This window comes from Octopus sinensis, linkage group LG3 (genome assembly GCF_006345805.1).
Source record: "Octopus sinensis linkage group LG3, ASM634580v1, whole genome shotgun sequence".
In the NCBI taxonomy this organism is placed as follows: domain Eukaryota; kingdom Metazoa; phylum Mollusca; class Cephalopoda; order Octopoda; family Octopodidae; genus Octopus; species Octopus sinensis.
In genome coordinates, this window is record NC_042999.1 from 37,082,468 (window position 1) to 37,103,305 (window position 20,838).

Consider the following 20,838-nt stretch of genomic DNA (forward strand, 5'->3'; position numbering starts at 1 on the left):
CTTTTAGTCATGATTCATATTGAGCCCTTCTGGGTATTAGCGTGAGTCTACAATTTAAAAAAAAATTTATAAAAGTGAGGTTGTGTGCTGTCTGTCTCCTACGATTTAGATTCCTAACTACTCCCACATTTTGCGGTGCAGTTTAACCAAAACCGGGTATCTTTTAGTCATGATTCATATTGAGCCCTTCTGGGTATTAGCATGAGTCTACGATTTAAAAAAAAATTTATAAAAGTGAGGTTGTGTGCTGTCTGTCTCCTACGATTTAGATTCCTAACTACTTCCACATTTTGCGGTGCAGTTTAACCAAAACCGGGTATCTTTTAGTCATGATTCATATTGAGCCCTTCTGGGTATTAGCGTGCGTCTACGATGAGTCTACGATTTAAAAAAAAATTTATAAAAGTGAGGTTGTGTGCTGTCTGTCTCCTACGATTTAGATACCTAACTACTCCCACATTTTGCGGTGCAATTTAACCAAAACCGGGTATCTTTTAGTCATGATTCATATTGAGCCCTTCTGGGTATTAGTGTGCGTCTACGATGAGTCTACGATTTAAAAAAAAATTTATAAAAGTGAGGTTGTGTGCTGTCTGTCTCCTACGATTTAGATTCCTAACTACTCCCACATTTTGCGGTGCAGTTTAACCAAAACCGGGTATCTTTTAGTCGTGATTCATATCGAGCCCTTCTGGGTATTAGCGCGCGTCTACGATTTTAAAACAGAATTTACCATCAATTTTCCCTATTTTTAATGCATTTTTGGCATATATAAGGGAAGTAACTCTCTAAAAATTTATTATTAAATCTCAACGTAAAAAGCTACAGTAACAACCCCCCCCTTTGTGGTTAGCCATATTGAGATGGCTATTATACTTTACATCTCTAAAAATGCTTATATAGTTATTTCCCTTACAAACCCGAGCAACGCCGGGTGATACTGCTAGTTTGACATAAAGCTATTATTAGAAATCATATGATAACTGTGTCAAGAGGCTCTGTCTATGTCTAAACAATTATTCCCAACTTGAGTAATATAGCTTACAATAGCTACATATACTAATCTTTCAGTTATGTATTATTTCAGATAACGTTTCTCATTTAGAATTTCCGTGTAATATTCATTTTTCCGTGTAATATTCATTTTTCATATTTTAACTTGTTAAGACTTGAACTCTGTTTTACATTATTTACTAGGTAAACAACGTAGATTAACACTGATAGAGTGTAACAGTGATATCAACTGCATGATAGATATTGCAAAAGTTGCAGATTTGGTATGTACATTTTTATCATTTTCTCTCAATTGTAACAATATAACCTAACACAGTGTTTCCTAACCAGGGTTTCCTGAGAGGTTACTAGGTGTACCAAGAAAAAGTGCAGTAGACTATTTATATGCAAATGCATTTTTTAGTCAAATTTTATATTTGTAATTTTATTATGTGACCATTGCCAGCGCCGCGCCTCCGTGCCTCCGTGCCGGTGGCACGTAAAAAGCACCATCCGATCGTGGCCGCTGCCAGTCTCGCCTGGCCCCCGTGCCGGTGGCACATGAAAAGCACCATTCGACCGTGGCCGTTTGCCAGCCCCATCTGGCACCTGTGCCGGTGGCACGTAAAAAGCACCCACTACACTCACGGAGTGGTTGGCGTTAGGAAGGGCACATCCAGCCATAGAAACATTGCCAGATCAGACTGGGCCTGGTGCAGCCTTCTGGCTTTCGAGACCCCAGTGAACCGTCCAACCCATGCTAGCATGGAAAGCGGACGCTAAATGATGATGATGATTATACACACACAGCTGGCAAAACAGTTAGCACACTGGACAAAATGTTTTGTGCATTTTTTCAGACTTTACATTCAAATGCTAAGGTTAACTTTCAGTTGAGCATTAGGGTCAATGTACTTTCCCCCTAAATTTTTAATCTTGTACCTACAGGCGCAGGAGTGGCTGTGTGGTAAGTAGCTTGCTTACCAACCACATGGTTCCGAGTTCAGTCCCACTGTGGGGCACCTTGGGCAAGTGTCTTCTACTATATCTTCAGGCCGACCAAAGCCTTGTGAGTGGATTTGGTAGATGGAAACTGAAAGAAGTCCATCGTATATATATATATTTATGTGTTTATATGTTTGTGTATCTGTGTTTGTCCTTGCAACATCGCTTGACAACCGATGGTGGTGTGTTTACGTCTCCATAACTTAGCGGTTCGGCAAAAGAGATTGATAGAATAAGTACTAGGCATCCACCGAATAAGTCCTGGGGTCAATTTGCTCAACTAAAGGCGGTGCTCCAGCATGGCCCCAGTCAAATGACTGAAACAAGTAAAAGAATAAAAGTAGAAAGAATTGTACACACACAGCATAATTTACTACATAGCCTCTCTGGATTGTGAAGTGACCCAACTGGAAAAATGATAGCAGAATATGAAATTGGAGGAGAATTTAGTCTAAACAAGATGTTGGTTAAGACAACATTTCTCAACACTTCTGTTACCATATTTCTATTGAAATAAGCTATCTTTGTTTCAGTTAATTCTGAAAATGAAAAATTTACTAAAATAACTTTTTAATTATTAAGCTACTGTTTTGAACATAGATTAACTTGGAATTTTGGTGGAAGGTTTTAATTTAGAACACTTTAAAAATGCGAGTTTGTATCATTAGAACCAAGGCTGGTCTCAGGTGGGTTGGTATCAACCTTCTTTCTGGCATCTGATTTAGCTCAGTTTTACCTAGTAGTTCTCAACTTTTTTCCCTATGGACCCCTTTCATTCCTATTTTATTCTACTGGACCCCCATGTTAAAAAGAATCCTATTATATTTTAATAATTAAATATTTGGAATTGAATGAAAAATTAAAATATTTTGTGTATTGTAGAAGCGTAGTCAATGTATTGCTTAAAAACTTTAACAACTGCGTGTTGTGTTCTTGAGCAAGACACTTTATTTCATGTTGCTCCAGTTCACTCAGCTGTAGAAATGAGTTGCGATGTCGCAGGTGCCAGGCTGTATCGGCCTTTGCCTTTCTCTTGGATAACACTGGTGGCGTGGAGAAGGGAGGCCGGTATGCATGGGCAACTGCTGGTCTTCATAAACAACCTTGCCTGGAAGGGTAACTTTCTAGGTGCAATCCCGTGGTCATTCATGACTGAAGGGGGTCTCAGCATCTCAGCAATCCATGTCACCATGGAACATAGATATTAGATGATAAAACCTTTATAAGATAGTTTTATAATTTGTTTAATCTCTTATGCATTTCAACCCAATGAAAGAAAAATAAAGATTACTGTAGATCAGCAGTTTTCAACCAGGGTCTACATGGACTCTGGGGGTTCATATAAGATTTTGGGGGTCCATGGATGCAATGTAATAGATTAGGGTCCAAAGTAATTTTTCAGGGACCATGAAAAAATTGTGCTTCAGCCTAGTAATGTTTATTGGTTATATGTCCACAATATACAAAATATTTAATTATAAAAATATAATAGGATTTTTTAAACATCAAATGGCTATGGAGGTCCACTCAAGGAAAATAAGAATCAAAAGGTTCACGGACAAAACATAGTTGAGAACTCCTGTTCTAGATTTATAATAATATTTATGTAGAGGTTCCTTGAGACCTGGCATGTATTTCAAATGTTCCTCCAAACATTAAAAAGTTTGGGAAATACTGGTCTATCCTCACATGTGATTGTTTATTACATGAAGTTCTTTTTGATTTTCTTCAGGTTTTGCTTTTGGTTGATGCCAGTTTTGGATTTGAGATGGAAATATTCGAATTCCTTAACATATGTCAAGTACACGGATTTCCACGTGTGATGGGAGTTCTTACTCATTTGGATACTTTCCGTGATGGGAAACAAATGAAAAAAATTAAAAAGCGACTAAAAACTAGGTTTTGGACAGAAATTTATCAGGTAAATTCTACTATGGCTGTGTGGTTAAGAATCTCACTTTGTGACCATGTGATTTCAGGTTCAGTCTCACTGCATGGCACCTTGGGCAAGTGCTTCTATAGACCTAGACTGACCAATGCCTTTCGAGTGAATTTGGTATATGGAAACTGTGTGGAAGCCTGTTATATATATATATATTATATATATATATATATAATATATATATATATATATATATATATATATAAAACTGTAGTTGTGTGAGTGTCTGTCCCCTTCGATTTAGATTCCTAACTACTCCTACATTTTGCGGTGCAGTTTAACCAAATTCAGGTATCTTATAGTCGTGATTCATATCGAGCCCGTCTGAGTATTGGCGCGCGTCTACGATGAGTCTACGATTTAAAAAATAATTTAACATCATTTTTTATTCCATTTTAATGCATAATTTTCCGTGTGTCGATGGCGGCGGAGTTGGCGTCCATGGTCACACCTGCACCTGTTTGCTTCTCCCCCTTCTTCCCTCCCTCGTGAAGCTGTGGGGAAGGGAGTTTAAGGAAATCAACGTCGTAAAGCGTTGTCAAGGAGACCAGCGTTCTTTTAGAACGACTTCATGGCTTGAAGACACCAAAACAGAAATGGCTAAGAAAGCCCGAATTGGCATCTATAAAGGAAGTAACTCTCTAAAAATGCTTATATAGTTATTTCCCTTACAAACCCGAGCAATGCCGGGCGATACTGCTAGTATATATATAAAATTTAAATAACGAGGGAGATAAATTGAATATTAATTTAATTAATATCAATTTAAAACCAGTAGCCTAGCATATATAAAAAAATCTGAAAAATCAGAAAAAATTTCAATACATGTGTATATTTAGGGATAAACCACTAGGTGGATAACCAATACGCTAGAAGAAGATCGCATACGATCTAACCACAAAGAAAAGAATGTTCTCCAGAGAAAATTCAGCAAACACCATGTTCTGGTGTTTATATATATATATATATATATATATATATATATGTTAATAAAATAGAACATATGCATATATATAAACATATATGTACGTACCTACCTCTACATGTACATATACACGCATATATGTGTACAGGACACCAAAAAGACGTCGAACACATAGAGAGACGAAACACATAGACACAAACCAAGGAACAAGACAAGCAAAAAAAAAAGAGAGATACAGGACAATAAGCACAACGAAAAATCCCCTTCTTCAGTCGCTAAGGTTTCATCTACTAAACGTTTCGAAGGATAAAAGCGAGACGTATACTTCGAAGAAAACTTCCTTCCCGCGAAAAGCAAATCAATTAAAATTCTGAGATCTTTTCGCAGAGGGGTAAAAAAAAGCAAGACGGTAATGACAGTACAAACATATAAACAGTAAAAAATATATATATAAATAGTGGGGTTCATTTCTTCAGCTGAACCCTTTGCAGTGGTACTCAAGCCTTGCTGCATCCCCTTGAGTCACTCTGTATCTTCTGCAGAACCATTAGTACAACGGGGCTTATCAAACAGTGTTTATTGTCTGAATTATGTATTACAGCATTTTATGTGTAAATTTTTTAATCTTGGCGCTAATTGCAGACCGTCTTGCTCTGCTCTTCATGCATGGAATTATTGTATCCACTGCAGATGAATCTGGTTTTCTTGTCCTTTGATCTGGGGCAATTGAAACATCTCTTGCATTGTGATGAACGATTCTGGGTGGTGCTTCTGGTAAAATTCCACAGCAGCAAATGATCTGTTTCACATCTTGAGATGTTTGAAGTGACTCCAATCTGTGCTGTGCGTGCAGAGTGGTCAGTGAAATCGATAACCAAAACATGTAATCATAATAATAATAATAATAATAATGGAGACAAAATTGCAAGAGTGTAAACGGGTAATAAGAACATGAAAAAAATTGGGTGGAATATTTAATCATAAAATCTGACTGTTTGGATTACCTAGTGTTTTGAATAAGGCTGGGGTCATATTGACCCCATGGTACCAGTTAAGGGTTAAATGATGATGGTGTTTGTGAGTCGTGAGAATTGATTGAGCAAGAGAAATGACAAAAAGATCTTAAATTTTATTTCAATGTTTGAAATTTTGCCTTTCTCTTTTCATACCTAAAATTCATAAACCGACCCCAATTTTAGAGTAAAGCAATGCTAAATTTCAATGTATATTTTTGCTTTTTAGGGTGCCAAATTATTCTATTTATCTGGAGTAGTGAATGAAGAATATCAAAGTCAGGAAGTTCATAATCTTTGCAGATTTATTTCTATTATGAAATTCCGTCCTCTGCAGTGGAAAATCAGTCATCCCTATTTGCTTGTTGACAGGTCAGTTTGATATTTCTTAAGTAATTAATTAAACTGTATTGAAATGAAGATGCCTAAAATCCTGATTGGGCATTGTTTTGGATTTGTTGAGATCTTTGGGATATAACTACCCCAGGCCACACATGCAACACACAGATACAAGCATTCATAGACAGATAGATTGATACACACACTCACGCACACACACACGCACTCACTCACTCACTCACTCTCTCTCTCACTCACTCAGAATATCTGGCCTTTTTTCCTGGCTGAAGAGTCATAATTCTTCTTAACTCTCTCTAGCAGAATATCTGGCCTTTTTCCTGGCTGAAGAGTCGTAATTCTTCTTAACTCTTTAGCATTTAAACCAGCTGTATCAGGCCCAAATATTCTGCCTATTTTATGTTCATACTGGCCAGATTCATCTTACTCTACAACATCATTCTAAAAATAAAATCACATCAAAATCTCAAAGCTATAAGACAACACATGATTAATTCAAGACAATGTGAATAAATAAACATTACATTTGACAGAGTAATCTGAATGCTGAAGTGTTAACAGATGCATATTTGGTTTATTAGCACACTATTGAAACTCTTTGGAAAAGTTATGTAAGAAAATTTCATGTCTATCTATCTATCTGCTCAGTCGAAGTCGACTCTCGGTTACTCGTTGGATCAGTGTCCTCCAGTCAGTTCTATCCTGGGCCACTTCTTTCAGATTGGCTATGTCCATTCCGGTATCACTCTTGATGGTGTCAAGCCAGCGGGTTCTTGGTCGGCCTCTTCCTCTCTTGCCACTGACCATTCCGAGCATGATGTCCTTCTCCAGGGATTTTCTCTGCAAAATATGACCGAAATATGCCAATCTATGCTTGGTGATCTTTTCTTTTCATGTAAGAAATGAAATTATCCTATGTTTATAGTAGTCTGGCATTTAATGTGCTATGCTTATTGATACACACACATAATATAATGGGATATTTCACAATTTAAATGTATAATTGGTATATATCTAATTGAGGAAATGAAGGTGCATGGCTCAGTGGTTAGAGCATCAAGCTCACAATCATTAGGGAATTAATTTGATTCCCTTTATTTCACATTGCTCCAGTTCACTTAGCTGTAGGAATGAGTTGCGACATCATTAGTGTCAAGCTGTATTGACCTTTGCCTTTCCCTTGGATAATGTCAGTGGTGTGGAGAGGGTGGACTGGTATGCATGGGTGACTGCTGGTCTTCCATAAAACAACCTTGCCTGGACTTGTGTGCCTCAGAGGGGAATTTTCTAGGTGCAGTCCCGTAGTCATTCATGACCGAAGGTGGTCTTTTTAATTGAGGGTAAGGATTCATTGTAAGTTCAATGGCAGATTGTCTACAAGTTGAATCTATTATCTGTTTCATGGGGGGGGGTATTTATATGAGTATATGACTGTTTTATGAAAATGCTTATTAATATGAATTAATGCATTTTTCTAATAACAGATATTTTATGAGTTTAAATGTCGTTATTGCATATATTCATTCTTGAGGGGAGTGATTTTGGGAATATACTTTTACTGCGGAAGTTACATAGATAAATAGTTCACACTGTAAAGTGGTTGGCTTTAGGAAGGGCACTCAGCTATAAAAACCATGCCAAAGTAGACATTAGAGCTCGATGCAGTCCTTGGACACATTGGTCTTTTCCAATCCATGCTAGCATGGAACATGGATGTTAAATGATGATGGTTCTATTTTATTCAAATTTCATGGTGATTATGCAAAATAATGGAATGAATGATAAAATTCTTAAAAAACTGCTTTTGTATATTTGGGATAGGGTACATGTAAGCAATAATAATACTAATTGTTTCAAATTTTTGCACAAGATCAGCAATTTTAAGAGAGCTGGTAAGTTGATTATGTCAGCCCCAGTGTTCAACTGGTACTTATTTTATTGACCCTGAAAGGATGAAACGATCCCAGCAGAATTTATATAATAATAATAAAATTATTGTATACAGTGCTCAGGTGCACCACAACTTGTCAGAAAGTGCATATAAAGTACATGCAGTAATGTAGAAATGTCTGGAAAGCGAACAATGTATGAGTCAGATACATGCTTGTGTGTGTATGGAGGGGAGAAAATCAAGTGTAGTGTTGGCGAATCTCAGGAAGCATGGAAGTTTTGAAGGATGTAGTGCTCCGACAACTAACAACTGATGACGGCACTTTGTTCCATGCTTCAGCAACTCTCAGCATGAAAAAATGTTTCCTGAAGAACCCCAAACGTAAAGAACTGGATGAAATGCTTCTAAGTATTTCGCCAAATTCGCTAACAATCAATAGTTTTGTTTAATATTAACAGACGTAACGTTACTTGATGTAACATTACTCCAACAGTGGCAAAATTATATTCCTAATGTTACCTGGTATATGACAGGAAATACTCTAGTTAGTAAGTAACCAAGTGAGATTAATCTAACAAGATCAGTTATTTCCCTTCGGGACACAAACACACACGCACACACAAAGAAAAGTAGATAGATCAATAGAGAAAGAGAGAGTGAGACTGCTAATTACATCATCATCATCATCATCGTTTAACGTCCGCTTTCCATGCTAGCATGGGTTGGACGGTTTGACCGGGGATCTGGGAAGCCAGAAGGCTGCACCAGGCTCCAGTCTGATCTGGCAGTGTTTCTACAGCTGGATGCCCTTCCTAACGCCAACCACTCCGTGAATGTAGTGGGTGCTTTTTACGTGCCACCGGCACAGGTGCCAGGCGAGGTGCACTACAATTCATTGGGAAGGTTAAAAGAAGAGACAGAAAGTAGACATAAGTTAAAGAAGTGATAGCTAGTAGTACATTTACAGTTCATGGAATAAAACAAAAAGACTAAGTATATATTAAAAGAGTATAACGAGGAATGGTGCATAAACATGCTAGGAATAGCGTTGGCAAATTTTATGAAGCATGAAATTTTTGAAGGATGCAGTGTCTTGACAGCTAACCACTGACTGGGTAATCTCAGCATGAAAATATGAGCGCGTGCTGTTTTTTGAGTTTTATAAGCATATCATCCACAAGTGGTAGAAATATTGAATTCAAAAAGGTGGCCAAAATTGTTGTTGGAAAGATTGGACATAATCTTGTGGGCTTCTATCAAGTCAGCTGCTAATTGTCATAAATTTAGTGTCCTGATGCCTAGAGAAGCAAAACTTCCAAGATATAGTAAGTGACAGACAGACGGTATTTGTCTGGTTACATATCTCTGAACAGCTTCATCATCATCATCATCATCATTTAAAGTCCGCTTTCCATGCTAGCATGGGTTGGACGATTTTGACTGAGGGCTGGCGAACCAGGCTCCAATCGTGATCTGGCAGAGTTTCTACAGCTGGATGCCCTTCCTAACGCCAACCACTCTGAGAGTGTAATGGGTGCTTTTTACGTGCCACCAGTCAGGCGGTACTGGCAATGACCTCACTCGAATCTTTTTACTGGTGCCAGTGATCTTCCAGCATAGGAATGTTTTGGATAAGATGGAGTTTCGGATAGGAGATACAAACTGTAAATGTGGATGTAACACATCCATATGAATCTTTAAATAGGGAGCTGGTGAGTGACTGACCAACGGCTAACTCAGTGATGTTAAAACACCTTTGATCTTTTGGACAATTTTAGAAATCTGATTCATCCAACACAGATCATTGTTAACAGGGAATTCGCAGTAAATTACTGTTTGTAAATAAATTTTATTTTAATTTTGTTTCTATTTTACTTTATCTTCCCTTCCTATTATAGATAGGGTTATTTTTCTCAGGTGGCACATAAAAAACACCCACTACACTCTCGGAGTGGTTGGCGTTAGGAAGGGCATCCAGCTGTAGAAACACTGCCAGATCAGACTGGACCTGGCGCTGCCTTCTAGCTTCCCAGATCCCAGTTGAACCGTCCAACCCATGCTAGCATGGAAAACGGACGTTAAACGATGATGATGATGATTCAACTATGAAGTAGTTGAGGGGCTTCTTTTCCAGTTATGCAAACGAAAACGAGCAGGATTATGTCCCTTGCTCAGTTACACTTTAGTAATAAAAAGTTTCAACATAATTTCTCTCTCTCTCTCAAGTTGAATAAAATTCATGGCTGTGAGGTTAGTAGTTTTAACTTCATAACTTTATAGGAACGGTCTATTTTGTGTCACTTTTAGCAACATATATTTGGTAATGTTTTATTTGATAATTGAAACATGTTTATATTTTACTGTTCACAGATTAGAAGACATTACGAACAGAGAATCTTTGAGAGTCAACCCTAAATGTGATAGAAACGTTTCTTTGTATGGATATTTACGTGGAACTCCCATGAAAAACACAACAAAAGTTCATATCCCAGGTATACTGTCTATTAATATATACACACACATCATCATCATCATCATTGTTTAACATCCACTTTCCATACTAGCATGGGTTGGACGATTTGACTGAGGGTTGGCGAACCAGTTGGCTGCACCAGGCTCCAATCTTGATCTGGCAGAGTTTCTACAGCTGGATGCCCTTCCTAACGCCAACCACTCCGAGAGTGTAGTGGGTGCTTTTACGTGCCACCAGCACGGGGGCCAGTCATGCAGTACTGGCAACGACCTCGCTCAAATGTTTTTTCATGTGCCATCGGCTCAAGTGCCAGTAAGGCGACGCTGGTAACGATCATGCTTGAATGGTGCTTTTTACGTGCCACTGGCACGGAAGCCAGTTAGCTGCTCTGGCAACGATCACACTTGGATGGTACTCTTAGTACCCTACTAGCACGGGGCACAAGTGCCAGTAAGGCGATGCTGGTAACGATCACACTTGAATGGTGCTTTTTACGTGCCACTGGTACGGAAGCCAGTTAGCCACTCTGTCAACGATCACACTCGTATGGTGCTCTTTGTGCCCCGCTAGTACGGATGCCAGTCATCGAATTTGATATATTAATATACTGTCTATTAATATACACACACATGATTGGTTTCTTTCAGATTATCTACAATGTCCACTCACAAGGCTTTGGTCAGTCTGGGGCTATACTATAAGACATGTGATTGGGATACAACCTCTCTCTCTCTATTTATTCTTATTCATACCTCTCTCTCTTTCTCTCTCTCTATCTAGTCCATGTGTATGCATGTGAATGTTGACAGTTTATGGCTTTGCTTGTTCTCAGCTGAGCAAAATGTTCTTTCAATGTTTATATTCTGCATTGATGTTACAACTGGTTGCTCTGTGCTTTCAAAATCCAGTGGAATTTAAAAAAAGTAAAAATCCCTTGAAATACTAGTTAAAGGTTGATGACAGGAAGGTCATCCAGCTGTAAAATGAAGCATCAGATAAGTCTTTGTCCACCCTATGCTGACATGGAAAAACAAATGATAGAATGAACAAAGTAGTTACCCTGTTCCTTTCAATTTGTTTTTTTCATTTTTGTATTTACAGGCTGTGGTGATTACTCTGTTGACGATGTACAATTCTTGCCTGATCCCTGCCCAACTCCTGACATCTCGAAAAAGAGAACATTAAATGTTAAAGAAAGACCAATTTATGCTCCAATGTCAGGTGTCGGAGGAATCATATATGACAAAGATGCCGTGTACATTGATATGGATCAAAACGATGACGCTAATAAAACTGATGAGCAGGTAATTAACAGGTTTACTCTGCATTGGAATTGTTCGTATGTATGTTATTGATGGTAAATGAAACGCTTTTTTTTCCCTAAAAAGATGTCTCCAGAAATGACTGAGTCTGATATTTGAACTTGGGTTTCCCTTAACCTTTTCGTTACTATATTTCTGACCAAAATACACCCCTTATGTGTTTCAATTAATTTCTAACATAGTCATAAATTTAGTCTGGTTTCATTAAACAACTATAACTTTTTTATTTATCAACATATTAATGTGATTTTTGGAAGATAATTTAATGAAAGGTTCTCAACCAATTCTATACCATAATTTTTGTCACAAAGTGACTCTAATTGCAGGTAGATACAGGTAAATTCAACAAAATATAAAATTATTAAAATTTTTGTTCAAACATCGCTATAGAAAATGGTAACGAAAGGGTTAAGCTTTAATGTGCTAAAAATTTTTTCCTGATTAAGTGCTATAGAAATTGAGTTCTATCTTTTATGCCATCAAATACAGTATATATATATATATATATATATATGTGTGTGTGTGTGTGTAACGCCATGTTGGATCGTTAGCCCCTACACGCAATTTTTTTCTCTCCTTGTTTCTTTTCTGTGTATCTTTCTGTCGAAGAGTGTAGGCTCGAAACGTAAAAGACTTGTTTTATTTCTATTCCTGAGCGCCATACTAATACATTTGTTTGTTTGTACTCCACCTGCCTTCGTCTTTTGTTTATTTTTGTAAACCTTCCTGTTATATATATATATATATATATATAATATATATATATATATATATATACGGCAAGAAGTTAATGGAGGGGATCCAGAGGTAGTATGCATCAACTGTTAGACATTATACTATCTCTATTTATTTTAAACAGTTCTGAGAATATGTATACATGTGTAAAGATTGTGTTTTACATATAAAGTACCAGTAATTTCTAGAATAGAGACAGAAGGGCAGTTTCTTATGGCTGTTTCTGCTATGAGGTTACAGTACCCCACATGTTATTTCCATCTGATCAGTGAACTGTAGTGATCGGTAGATAAAATTAGGGTACTTGGGTGTGCCTGTAGGCTTCGTCAGAGAGTTTAGAAGAGGGTCTAAGAAGTTCAGAGGGCTAATTTATGTATATATAAATATACATATGTACACTCACATATATACACACACACATACATATATATATATATATATATGCATCTATACATATACGCACATACACACATACAATAGAATCAGTTATTAGTAGGTGTAGTACAATATTCTTATTAGAGAATAAGAAGGAAAATAAGGGTAGAATCAAAGTAAGCAATAAAGTTTGAGAGGAGTACAGTTTTGTAGAAATGAAAAGGTATATGAAAGGAGAAATATATACATACACACACACACACACACACACACACACACACATATATATATATATATACATTGAGCAAAAATTTAGATGCACCAGAATTTTGTATGGTGTTATCCATAAAAATTTATGGGGTGATTATAATCAAAATAAGCAACAAGAATGACTCCGGTAATTTGGTACAATCGTTTCGTACTACATCATTTTATTAAATGTTGTAAGTATTACAACATTACTCAGCATCTTAAATCTGTTGTAATACTTGCAACATTTAATAAAATGATGTAGTACGAAACGATTGTACCAAATTACCGGAGTCATTCTTGTTGCCTATTTTGATATATATATATATCATCATCATCATCATCGTTTAACGTCCGCTTTCCATGCTAGCATGGGTTGGACGGTTCAACTGGGGTCTGGCAAGCCCGAAGGCTGCACCAGGCCAGTCAGATCTGGCAGTGTTTCTACAGCTGGATGCCCTTCCTAACGCCAACCACTCTGAGAGTGTAGTGGGTGATTTTATGTGCCACCGACACAGGTGCCAGACGAGGCTGGCAGACGGCCATGCTCGGATGGTGTTTTTTATGTGCCACCGACACAGGTGCCAGATGTGGCTGGCAGACGGCCACGCTCGGATGGTGTTTTTTATGTGCCACCGACATACATACATACATACATACATATACATAGACACATATTTCATGCATTAGGAATGGTGGATTCCTGCAATGGTTCGTATTTTCCTTTCATATAAATATACACACATATATAAACACAATATGTTTACAGTTGAGGACTTAAGATTGTGGTCCCCATTACGGGGGTGAAATTTTATATTAATAGTTATGATAGCAGTTGGTACTAAAGGTAGTGAATCTCCAGCTAGTGACCAAGATACTGTATTAGTTTCTGTTGCTTTTTGGTTAACAAGTTGCTGAATCCCTGTGGGTAATGGGGTGGGACTGACCATAACCCTCTGCCCATTACCCACAGGGATTCACTTGTTACCCTCGCCCGTTTGTTATGTTCAGTAATGTAATTGCCACGCAATAACCAACACTTGTGTATTAATAATTGGGTATTCTACCAGCAGTATATTGGATAGATACTATCCGTTAGTTGACTTACAACCTCTAACTCTTTGAATTATATATATATATATATATATATATAAACACACACACACATGCTCTCTCTCACTTTCTCCCCATTCATCACCCTCTTGTACTCTCTTCTATATACATCTATCCTTGATGAGGCCCACTATGGAATATTGCTCAGACATTTGGAATAGTGCTGCTACTGCACACACAAACATCTTAGGCCACATCCAGAAAAGGACCACATAATTGATTGGCATAAAGTCACTCACAGACTCATTCTAGGCTTTGTCTCACTGGCAAGCTCTTTCCTCTCTCTACCTTTTCGTTTGACACTATATTAGCCTCTACTCCTCAGAGCTGGCTAAGTCATGTTTCCCCCAACTTGGGCATTTCCAACCCACTTGTCTCTTCTCCAATCAGCTTTGTTGTGTCTCCCCACTCCGCAATCCCATGATAAACACTATGCCTAATCCTTTCTTCCTAGAACATTGATCTTCTGAAATTGTCTCCCCGCTCATAAAAAGCACCATCCGACCGTGGCCGTTTGCCAGCCCCGTCTGGCACCTGTGCCGGTGGCACGTAAAAGGCACCCACTACACTCACGGAGTGGTTGGTGTTAGGAAGGGCATCCAGCCGTAGAAACATTGCCAGATCAGACTGGGCCTGGTGCAGCCTTCTGGCTTCCCAGACCCCAGTTGAACCGTCCAACCCATGCGAGCATAGAAAGCGGACGCTAAATGATAATGATGATGATGTTGTCATTGCTGTCATCATCATCATCATCTAACATCTATTTTCTATGCTGGCATGTGTTGGATGGTTCCACAGGAATTTGCATATCAGAAGACCGCACCAATCCCTGCTGTCTGTTTTGGTATGGTTTCTGCAATGTTAGGGAAATGCCATTCCTAATGGCAACAACCACTTTACAGAGTGCAGTGGGTACTTTTTATGTAACAACAGAAGCAGTAAGGTTACTAAGAAACTTTGAAGACAAGACCCCTTCAACTGAGGCTGGTGGGGAGTCGTACTGTGGAACAGAAAAAAAGGAGTTATGCATTAGATGGGAAACATGGCTACCTCAGGTGTAGAGAGAATGGAGAGAGAGAGGGGTAGGGAGGGAGGGGGAGAATGAGGGAGAAGATGAAACAGATGTGATAGGGAGTAGCTTATAAACTGGAGAGGGTGTGGGTAAGTTCACAAGATTTGCAAGAGGAGAATGGCAGATGGTGGGAAATCTAATGAGTAGTCATAGGTTGGGAGGCTATTGTGTACTAAAAAAGAAATGTTAGTGAAATTTTCATAAATACAAAACAACTTTAGCATAAACAAAATTGATTGCTGACAACACATGGTGTTTCAAGGAAAATACCTGTATTGGTTCTGTAAAATGCGTTATTACTATGAAAATATTTGATATTATCAAAATAATGATTATATAGGCGCAGGAGTGGCTGTGTGGTAAGTAGCTTGCTTACCAATCACATGGTTCTGGGTTCAGTCCCACAGCGCGGCACCTTGGGCAAGTGTCTTCTACTATAGCCTCGGGCCGACCAAAGCCTTGTGAGTGGATTTGGTAGACGGAAACTGAAAGAAGCCCGTCATATGTATATATGTATGTGTTTGTGTGTCTGTGTTTGTCCCCCTAGCATTGCTTGACAACCGATGCCGGTGTGTTTATGTCCCCGTCAATTAACGGTTCGGCAAAAGAGACTGATAGAATAAGTACTGGGCTTACAAAGAATAAGTCCCGGGGTCGAAGTGCTCGATTAAGGGCGGTGCTCCAGCATGGCCGCAGTCAAAACGACTGAAACAAGTAAAAAAAAAAAAAGAAAAAGAGATAGTGTTGATGGAATATTGTAGCTGTAGATTTACAAGAAGCACAGGTATCAAACTGTTGTTGTGAGGTAAAACAGCTCTTTTGCTTCAAATACTATCTGCACATTTTGAAACTGGTTTGAGGATGAATGTCTTTCCTTCATGGTGCTACAAACTAATCCCTAGTTGCTGTGAATGAATTGTATTTATATAGCTTCTAAGATTGACTAAAAGTTTGATTAATTTTTTATTCAGTTATTTGATTTGTAAAAAGTTAAACAATGGATTTTGAAACTATATCTGTATAATATTCATGCATTATACATGAGATCGCCATGATGATTCGCTAGCCCCTGCATGCATTTTTTTTCTCTCCTTGTTTCTCTCCGTGTTTCTTTTCTGTGTATCTTTCTGTTGAAGAGTGTAGGCTCGAAACGTAAAAGACTTGTTTTATTTATATTCCTGAGCACCATACTAATACAATTGTTTGTTTGTATTCCACCTGCCTTCATCTTTTGTTTATTTTCATAAAGCTTCTCGTTAATATTCATGCATACCTGTGTAGTAAGAAGTTTGCTTCCCAGCCACATGATTTCAGGTTTAGTCCTAGTGAACTTTGGGCAAGTGTCTTCTAGTATAGCCTTGGGCCAACCAAAAGCTTTGTGAGTGGACTTGGCAGATGGAAACTGAAGGAAACCTACCGTGTGTGTGTGTGTGTGTGTGTGTGTGTGTGTGTGTGTGTGTGTGTGACTGTCTCTTGCCTTGACTTTGTGTGATAGTTGTAAGCAGGTGTCACCATCATGTAAGCAATATCCTTAGTAAAAAGAAGTAATTTCTACTCTTCTCCTCTGGAAGCCATCTACTCGCAATACCAGAGGGCGCACACTCCCCTACCCTGATGTAATCTCCAGGGATACAGGCATCCAGCAACAGGACCTCCGTAATGCCATGATGGACCGTGAAGTCTGGCGTAGCATGGTAAATTCCATTGTCTCGACCACGGTCGAACAATGATGATGATGATATCCTTATTTCCAATCTTTCGTGAAAACATATCTGGGCATGCAGTAATAATACCTACTTGGAAGTAGGTAAGGGTTGGCCATGGGAAATCCACCTCAATAAATTCTGTCTGATCTACGCAGGAATGGAAAAGTGGACATTAAAATGATGATGATTCAAACACTTAAAGGGCATCAGACTCAAGTTCTGTTTTCTCTTCTCAGTTTTTAACATTGTATGAAATGCATTTTCTACTAATTACTTGCGTACTTTAACTTATGAAGTACTTTATTTTGTAGCCAAACACCTTGCTGTCCAGTTTAATGAGTGTTCAGAATACTGTTGACAAGAAGATGTCTGCTAGCCATTTCACCATGTTTACAAATGCAGAACCCATTCAGTCTCTTGATCCTATGTAAGTAGCTTTTATGTTATGACAATATGAAATGTCTTTGTGTGTATTTCACTGCTTTTGTATGTTAACCCTTTAGCGTTCAGTTCTGTACCCCACCATCTGAGCGTGATCGTTGCCAGAGCAGCCAACTGGCTTCTGTACCCGTGGCACGTACAAGGGCACCATTCGAGCATGATTGTTACTAACGTCGCTTCACTGGCACGTGTAAAAGATTCGAGCGAGGTCATTACCAGTACCGCCTGACTGGCCCCCATGCCGGTGGCACGTAAAAAGCACCCACTACACTCTCGGAGTGGTTGGCGTTAGGAAGGGCATCCAGCTGTAGAAACTCTGCCAGATCAAGATTGGAGCCTGGTGCGGCCATCTGGCTCGCCAACCCTCAGTCAAAATCGTCCAACCCATGCTAGCATGGAAAACGGACGTTAAACGATGATGATGATGATGATTACTCTGTCAAATATAATGCTTTTTCATTCACATTGTTTTTGAATTAATCCTGCATTATCGTGTAGTACTGAGAATTTGATGATGTGATGGTTTATTTTGAGGATGTCATTGTAGGATATGTGTGAGAGGCCAGATCTAGATGGTTTGAACATAAAAGAATAGAAAATTTGGGCCGGATGTGGCCGGTTTAAATGCTGAAGGGTTAAGCATGTGGGTTTTGGGTTCAGTTTCACCGTGCAGCACTTTGAGCTAGTATCTTAAACTATAACTCCAGGTTGATCAATACTTTGGAAGTGAATTAAGCAAATGGAAACTGTGTGGAAGCCTGTCATATATGTATATGTGAGTGTGTTTTTGTTTGTCCTTCTTTTCCCACCACTTGACAACCATTGTTGGTTTATGCCCTTGTAATTTAGCCAGTCAGTAAAAGATAGTGATAGAATAAGTACCAGAGTTGAAATAAGTACTGGGGTCAATTTGTTCATTTAAACCCTACAAGCCCATGCCCCAGCATGGTAGTGTGGCAACAATCCAGTGACTAAAACAAATTAACAGTTGAATAAAAAAAACAGAAAAGTACCTTAAATCCTCGTGTATAATCCGCATTTCCCCCCCAAAATTTAAAGGTCAAAATCCCTAGTGCGTACTATATACGAGGTTAAAAATGAAAAATGTTTTCTGAGCAGTGTCCGAGTCTCTATTTGCTGTCCGGCAATGTTTATTCAGATGTATTTTGTGATGTCGGGCGCGAAAATACATTAAGCTAAGCCTGAAAGCAATGAAGTCATAAAAGAATCATCCATAACTTGCAGTAAGCAACATTTATTAAACGTTATTACTGTTATTTCTTTATTTTCTGCAAACAAAATGCACAAAAAAAGCTACACGTTTGCATTTTGTTATATATGCAATAATAATAAAGCATGTTACCATATACATTTTTACAAACCAAGGACGTTATATAGACCTCCTTGACTCAAGTTAGAGAAGGGGTGTGTATTATACACTAGGTTTAGGTTTTTCAGAAGTACAGCCCCCTAAAAATCCCCTGTATATTATACTCCAGGGCGGACTATACTCGAAGATTTACGGTATAGGTGAATTTATAGTATAGAAAATTTAGATGTTTATTATGTTTCAAATTGTTGGATGATCTTTCTCTTATTAACTGTACAGTTCCACAGCCCTGTTTACTTACAGGTATCCCCTGCATTATGGAAACATGTTTCTGAAAATATTGCTGTGGTGTGGAGTTCTGTAATGTTGAATTCCATGCATATGCATGGCTGTGTGGTTAAGAAACTCTCCAAACATGTGGTCTTAGGTTCAGTCCTACTACATAGCACTTGGGAAAGTGTCTTCTACAATAGTCTTGAGTTGGCCAAAGCCTTTTGAGTGAATTTGGTAGATGGGCTAGTAATGATAAAAATGCCTGTCGCGTGTGGATGTGTATTTGCGTGTGTTTAGGTTTACACTTGTCTAGACATCATGTGGTGGTTGTAAATGAGCATCACTGTCATATAAGTGAGGTTGTTCGCAGTCTTCTTTGAAAAACATTTCTAGCTATGGTGAACTACTACTTAGCTTGGAAACAGATGAGGATTGGCAACAGGAAGGGCATCCAGCTGTAGAATATCATACTTCATCAAATTCTGCCTAATTCATGCAAACTTAGATAAGTGGATGTTAAAAATGATGATAAAAGCCTATATGCCATTGACTTCCCTGAAGAAATACTGGCACGGGGCCAGACGAGGCTGGCAACGGCCACAATCGGATGGCACGTAAAATGCACCATCCGATTGTGGCCGTTGCCATCATCGTCTGGCCCCGTGCCGGTGGCACGTAAAAAGCACCATCCGATCGTGGTTGTTTGCCAACCTCGTCTGGCACCTGTGCAGGTGTTATGTAAAAAGCACCCACTACACTCACAAAGTGGTTGGCGTTAGGAAGGGCATCCAGCTGTAGAAACACTGCCAGATCAGACTGGGTCTGGTGCAGCCTTCTGGCTTCCCAGACCCCAGTTGAACCGTCCAACCCATGCCAGAATGGAAAACGGACGTTAAACGATGATGATGATGATGTTAGGGAATTCCATGCTATGGCAAGATTTTCAGCTATTCAATGCTTCTATAGCACAGTGGGTTTCAGAGTTTCATTTAGGGACTTGAAGCAATGCTTACTCATTGATGAATTAAAAAAAAATAAAAGAAGATACATTGCCATTTAATAAATACTAGTATTGTCAAGTAAATACCTAATGTATATAAAATACCAACCTTTTTTTTTTTGGTCTATTAATGTTTTATAAAAAATTTTTATGAATGCATTTTAATTCAAAAATATTTTTTTATTGGGAATTTCTTTTTAGAGATGAAAATGAATTATCTGACGATGATGATAACGGTGAAGAGGAAAATGGTGAAAAGGCATCAGCTGGAAACAGTGAGGTAAATTACTAAGTATATATTGCTCAGATATATATACATATATATATATATATATATATATATATATATATTATACACACACACACACAACTAAATATATATATAGTAGGTCAGATGTTGACTTAAGTATTTGTTTTTGTCATATATGTATGTAGAAATGAATATAAAGTTTTTTAATTGGCAGAAAAGTTACAAAAATGATTCAAGGGCTGAGAGTTTCATGCATGACACTTATCAAGCTCTAGTAAGAATTTGATAAGTGCCATGCATGAAACTTGTAGTTTTGTAGGTTTTCTGCCAATTAAAATATGGGTCTGTGTATATGTGTGAGGTGTGTGCATGT

At 38.3% G+C, this 20,838-nt stretch overlaps 1 protein-coding gene across 1 annotated transcript in view; it reads left to right on the forward strand.

Annotated features, from left to right (window-relative positions):
- LOC115209794 (ribosome biogenesis protein BMS1 homolog) overlaps window positions 1-20,838 on the forward strand; it is a 64,650-nt gene that overhangs the window by 7,122 nt on the left and 36,690 nt on the right. Inside the window, exons 4-10 of the mRNA XM_029778333.2 lie at window positions 1,198-1,277; window positions 3,731-3,919; window positions 6,108-6,250; window positions 10,497-10,618; window positions 11,701-11,903; window positions 17,483-17,598; window positions 20,417-20,495. Coding sequence (XP_029634193.1) covers window positions 1,198-1,277; window positions 3,731-3,919; window positions 6,108-6,250; window positions 10,497-10,618; window positions 11,701-11,903; window positions 17,483-17,598; window positions 20,417-20,495 — 932 coding nt within the window. The remainder of the gene's footprint in view (window positions 1-1,197; window positions 1,278-3,730; window positions 3,920-6,107; window positions 6,251-10,496; window positions 10,619-11,700; window positions 11,904-17,482; window positions 17,599-20,416; window positions 20,496-20,838) is intronic.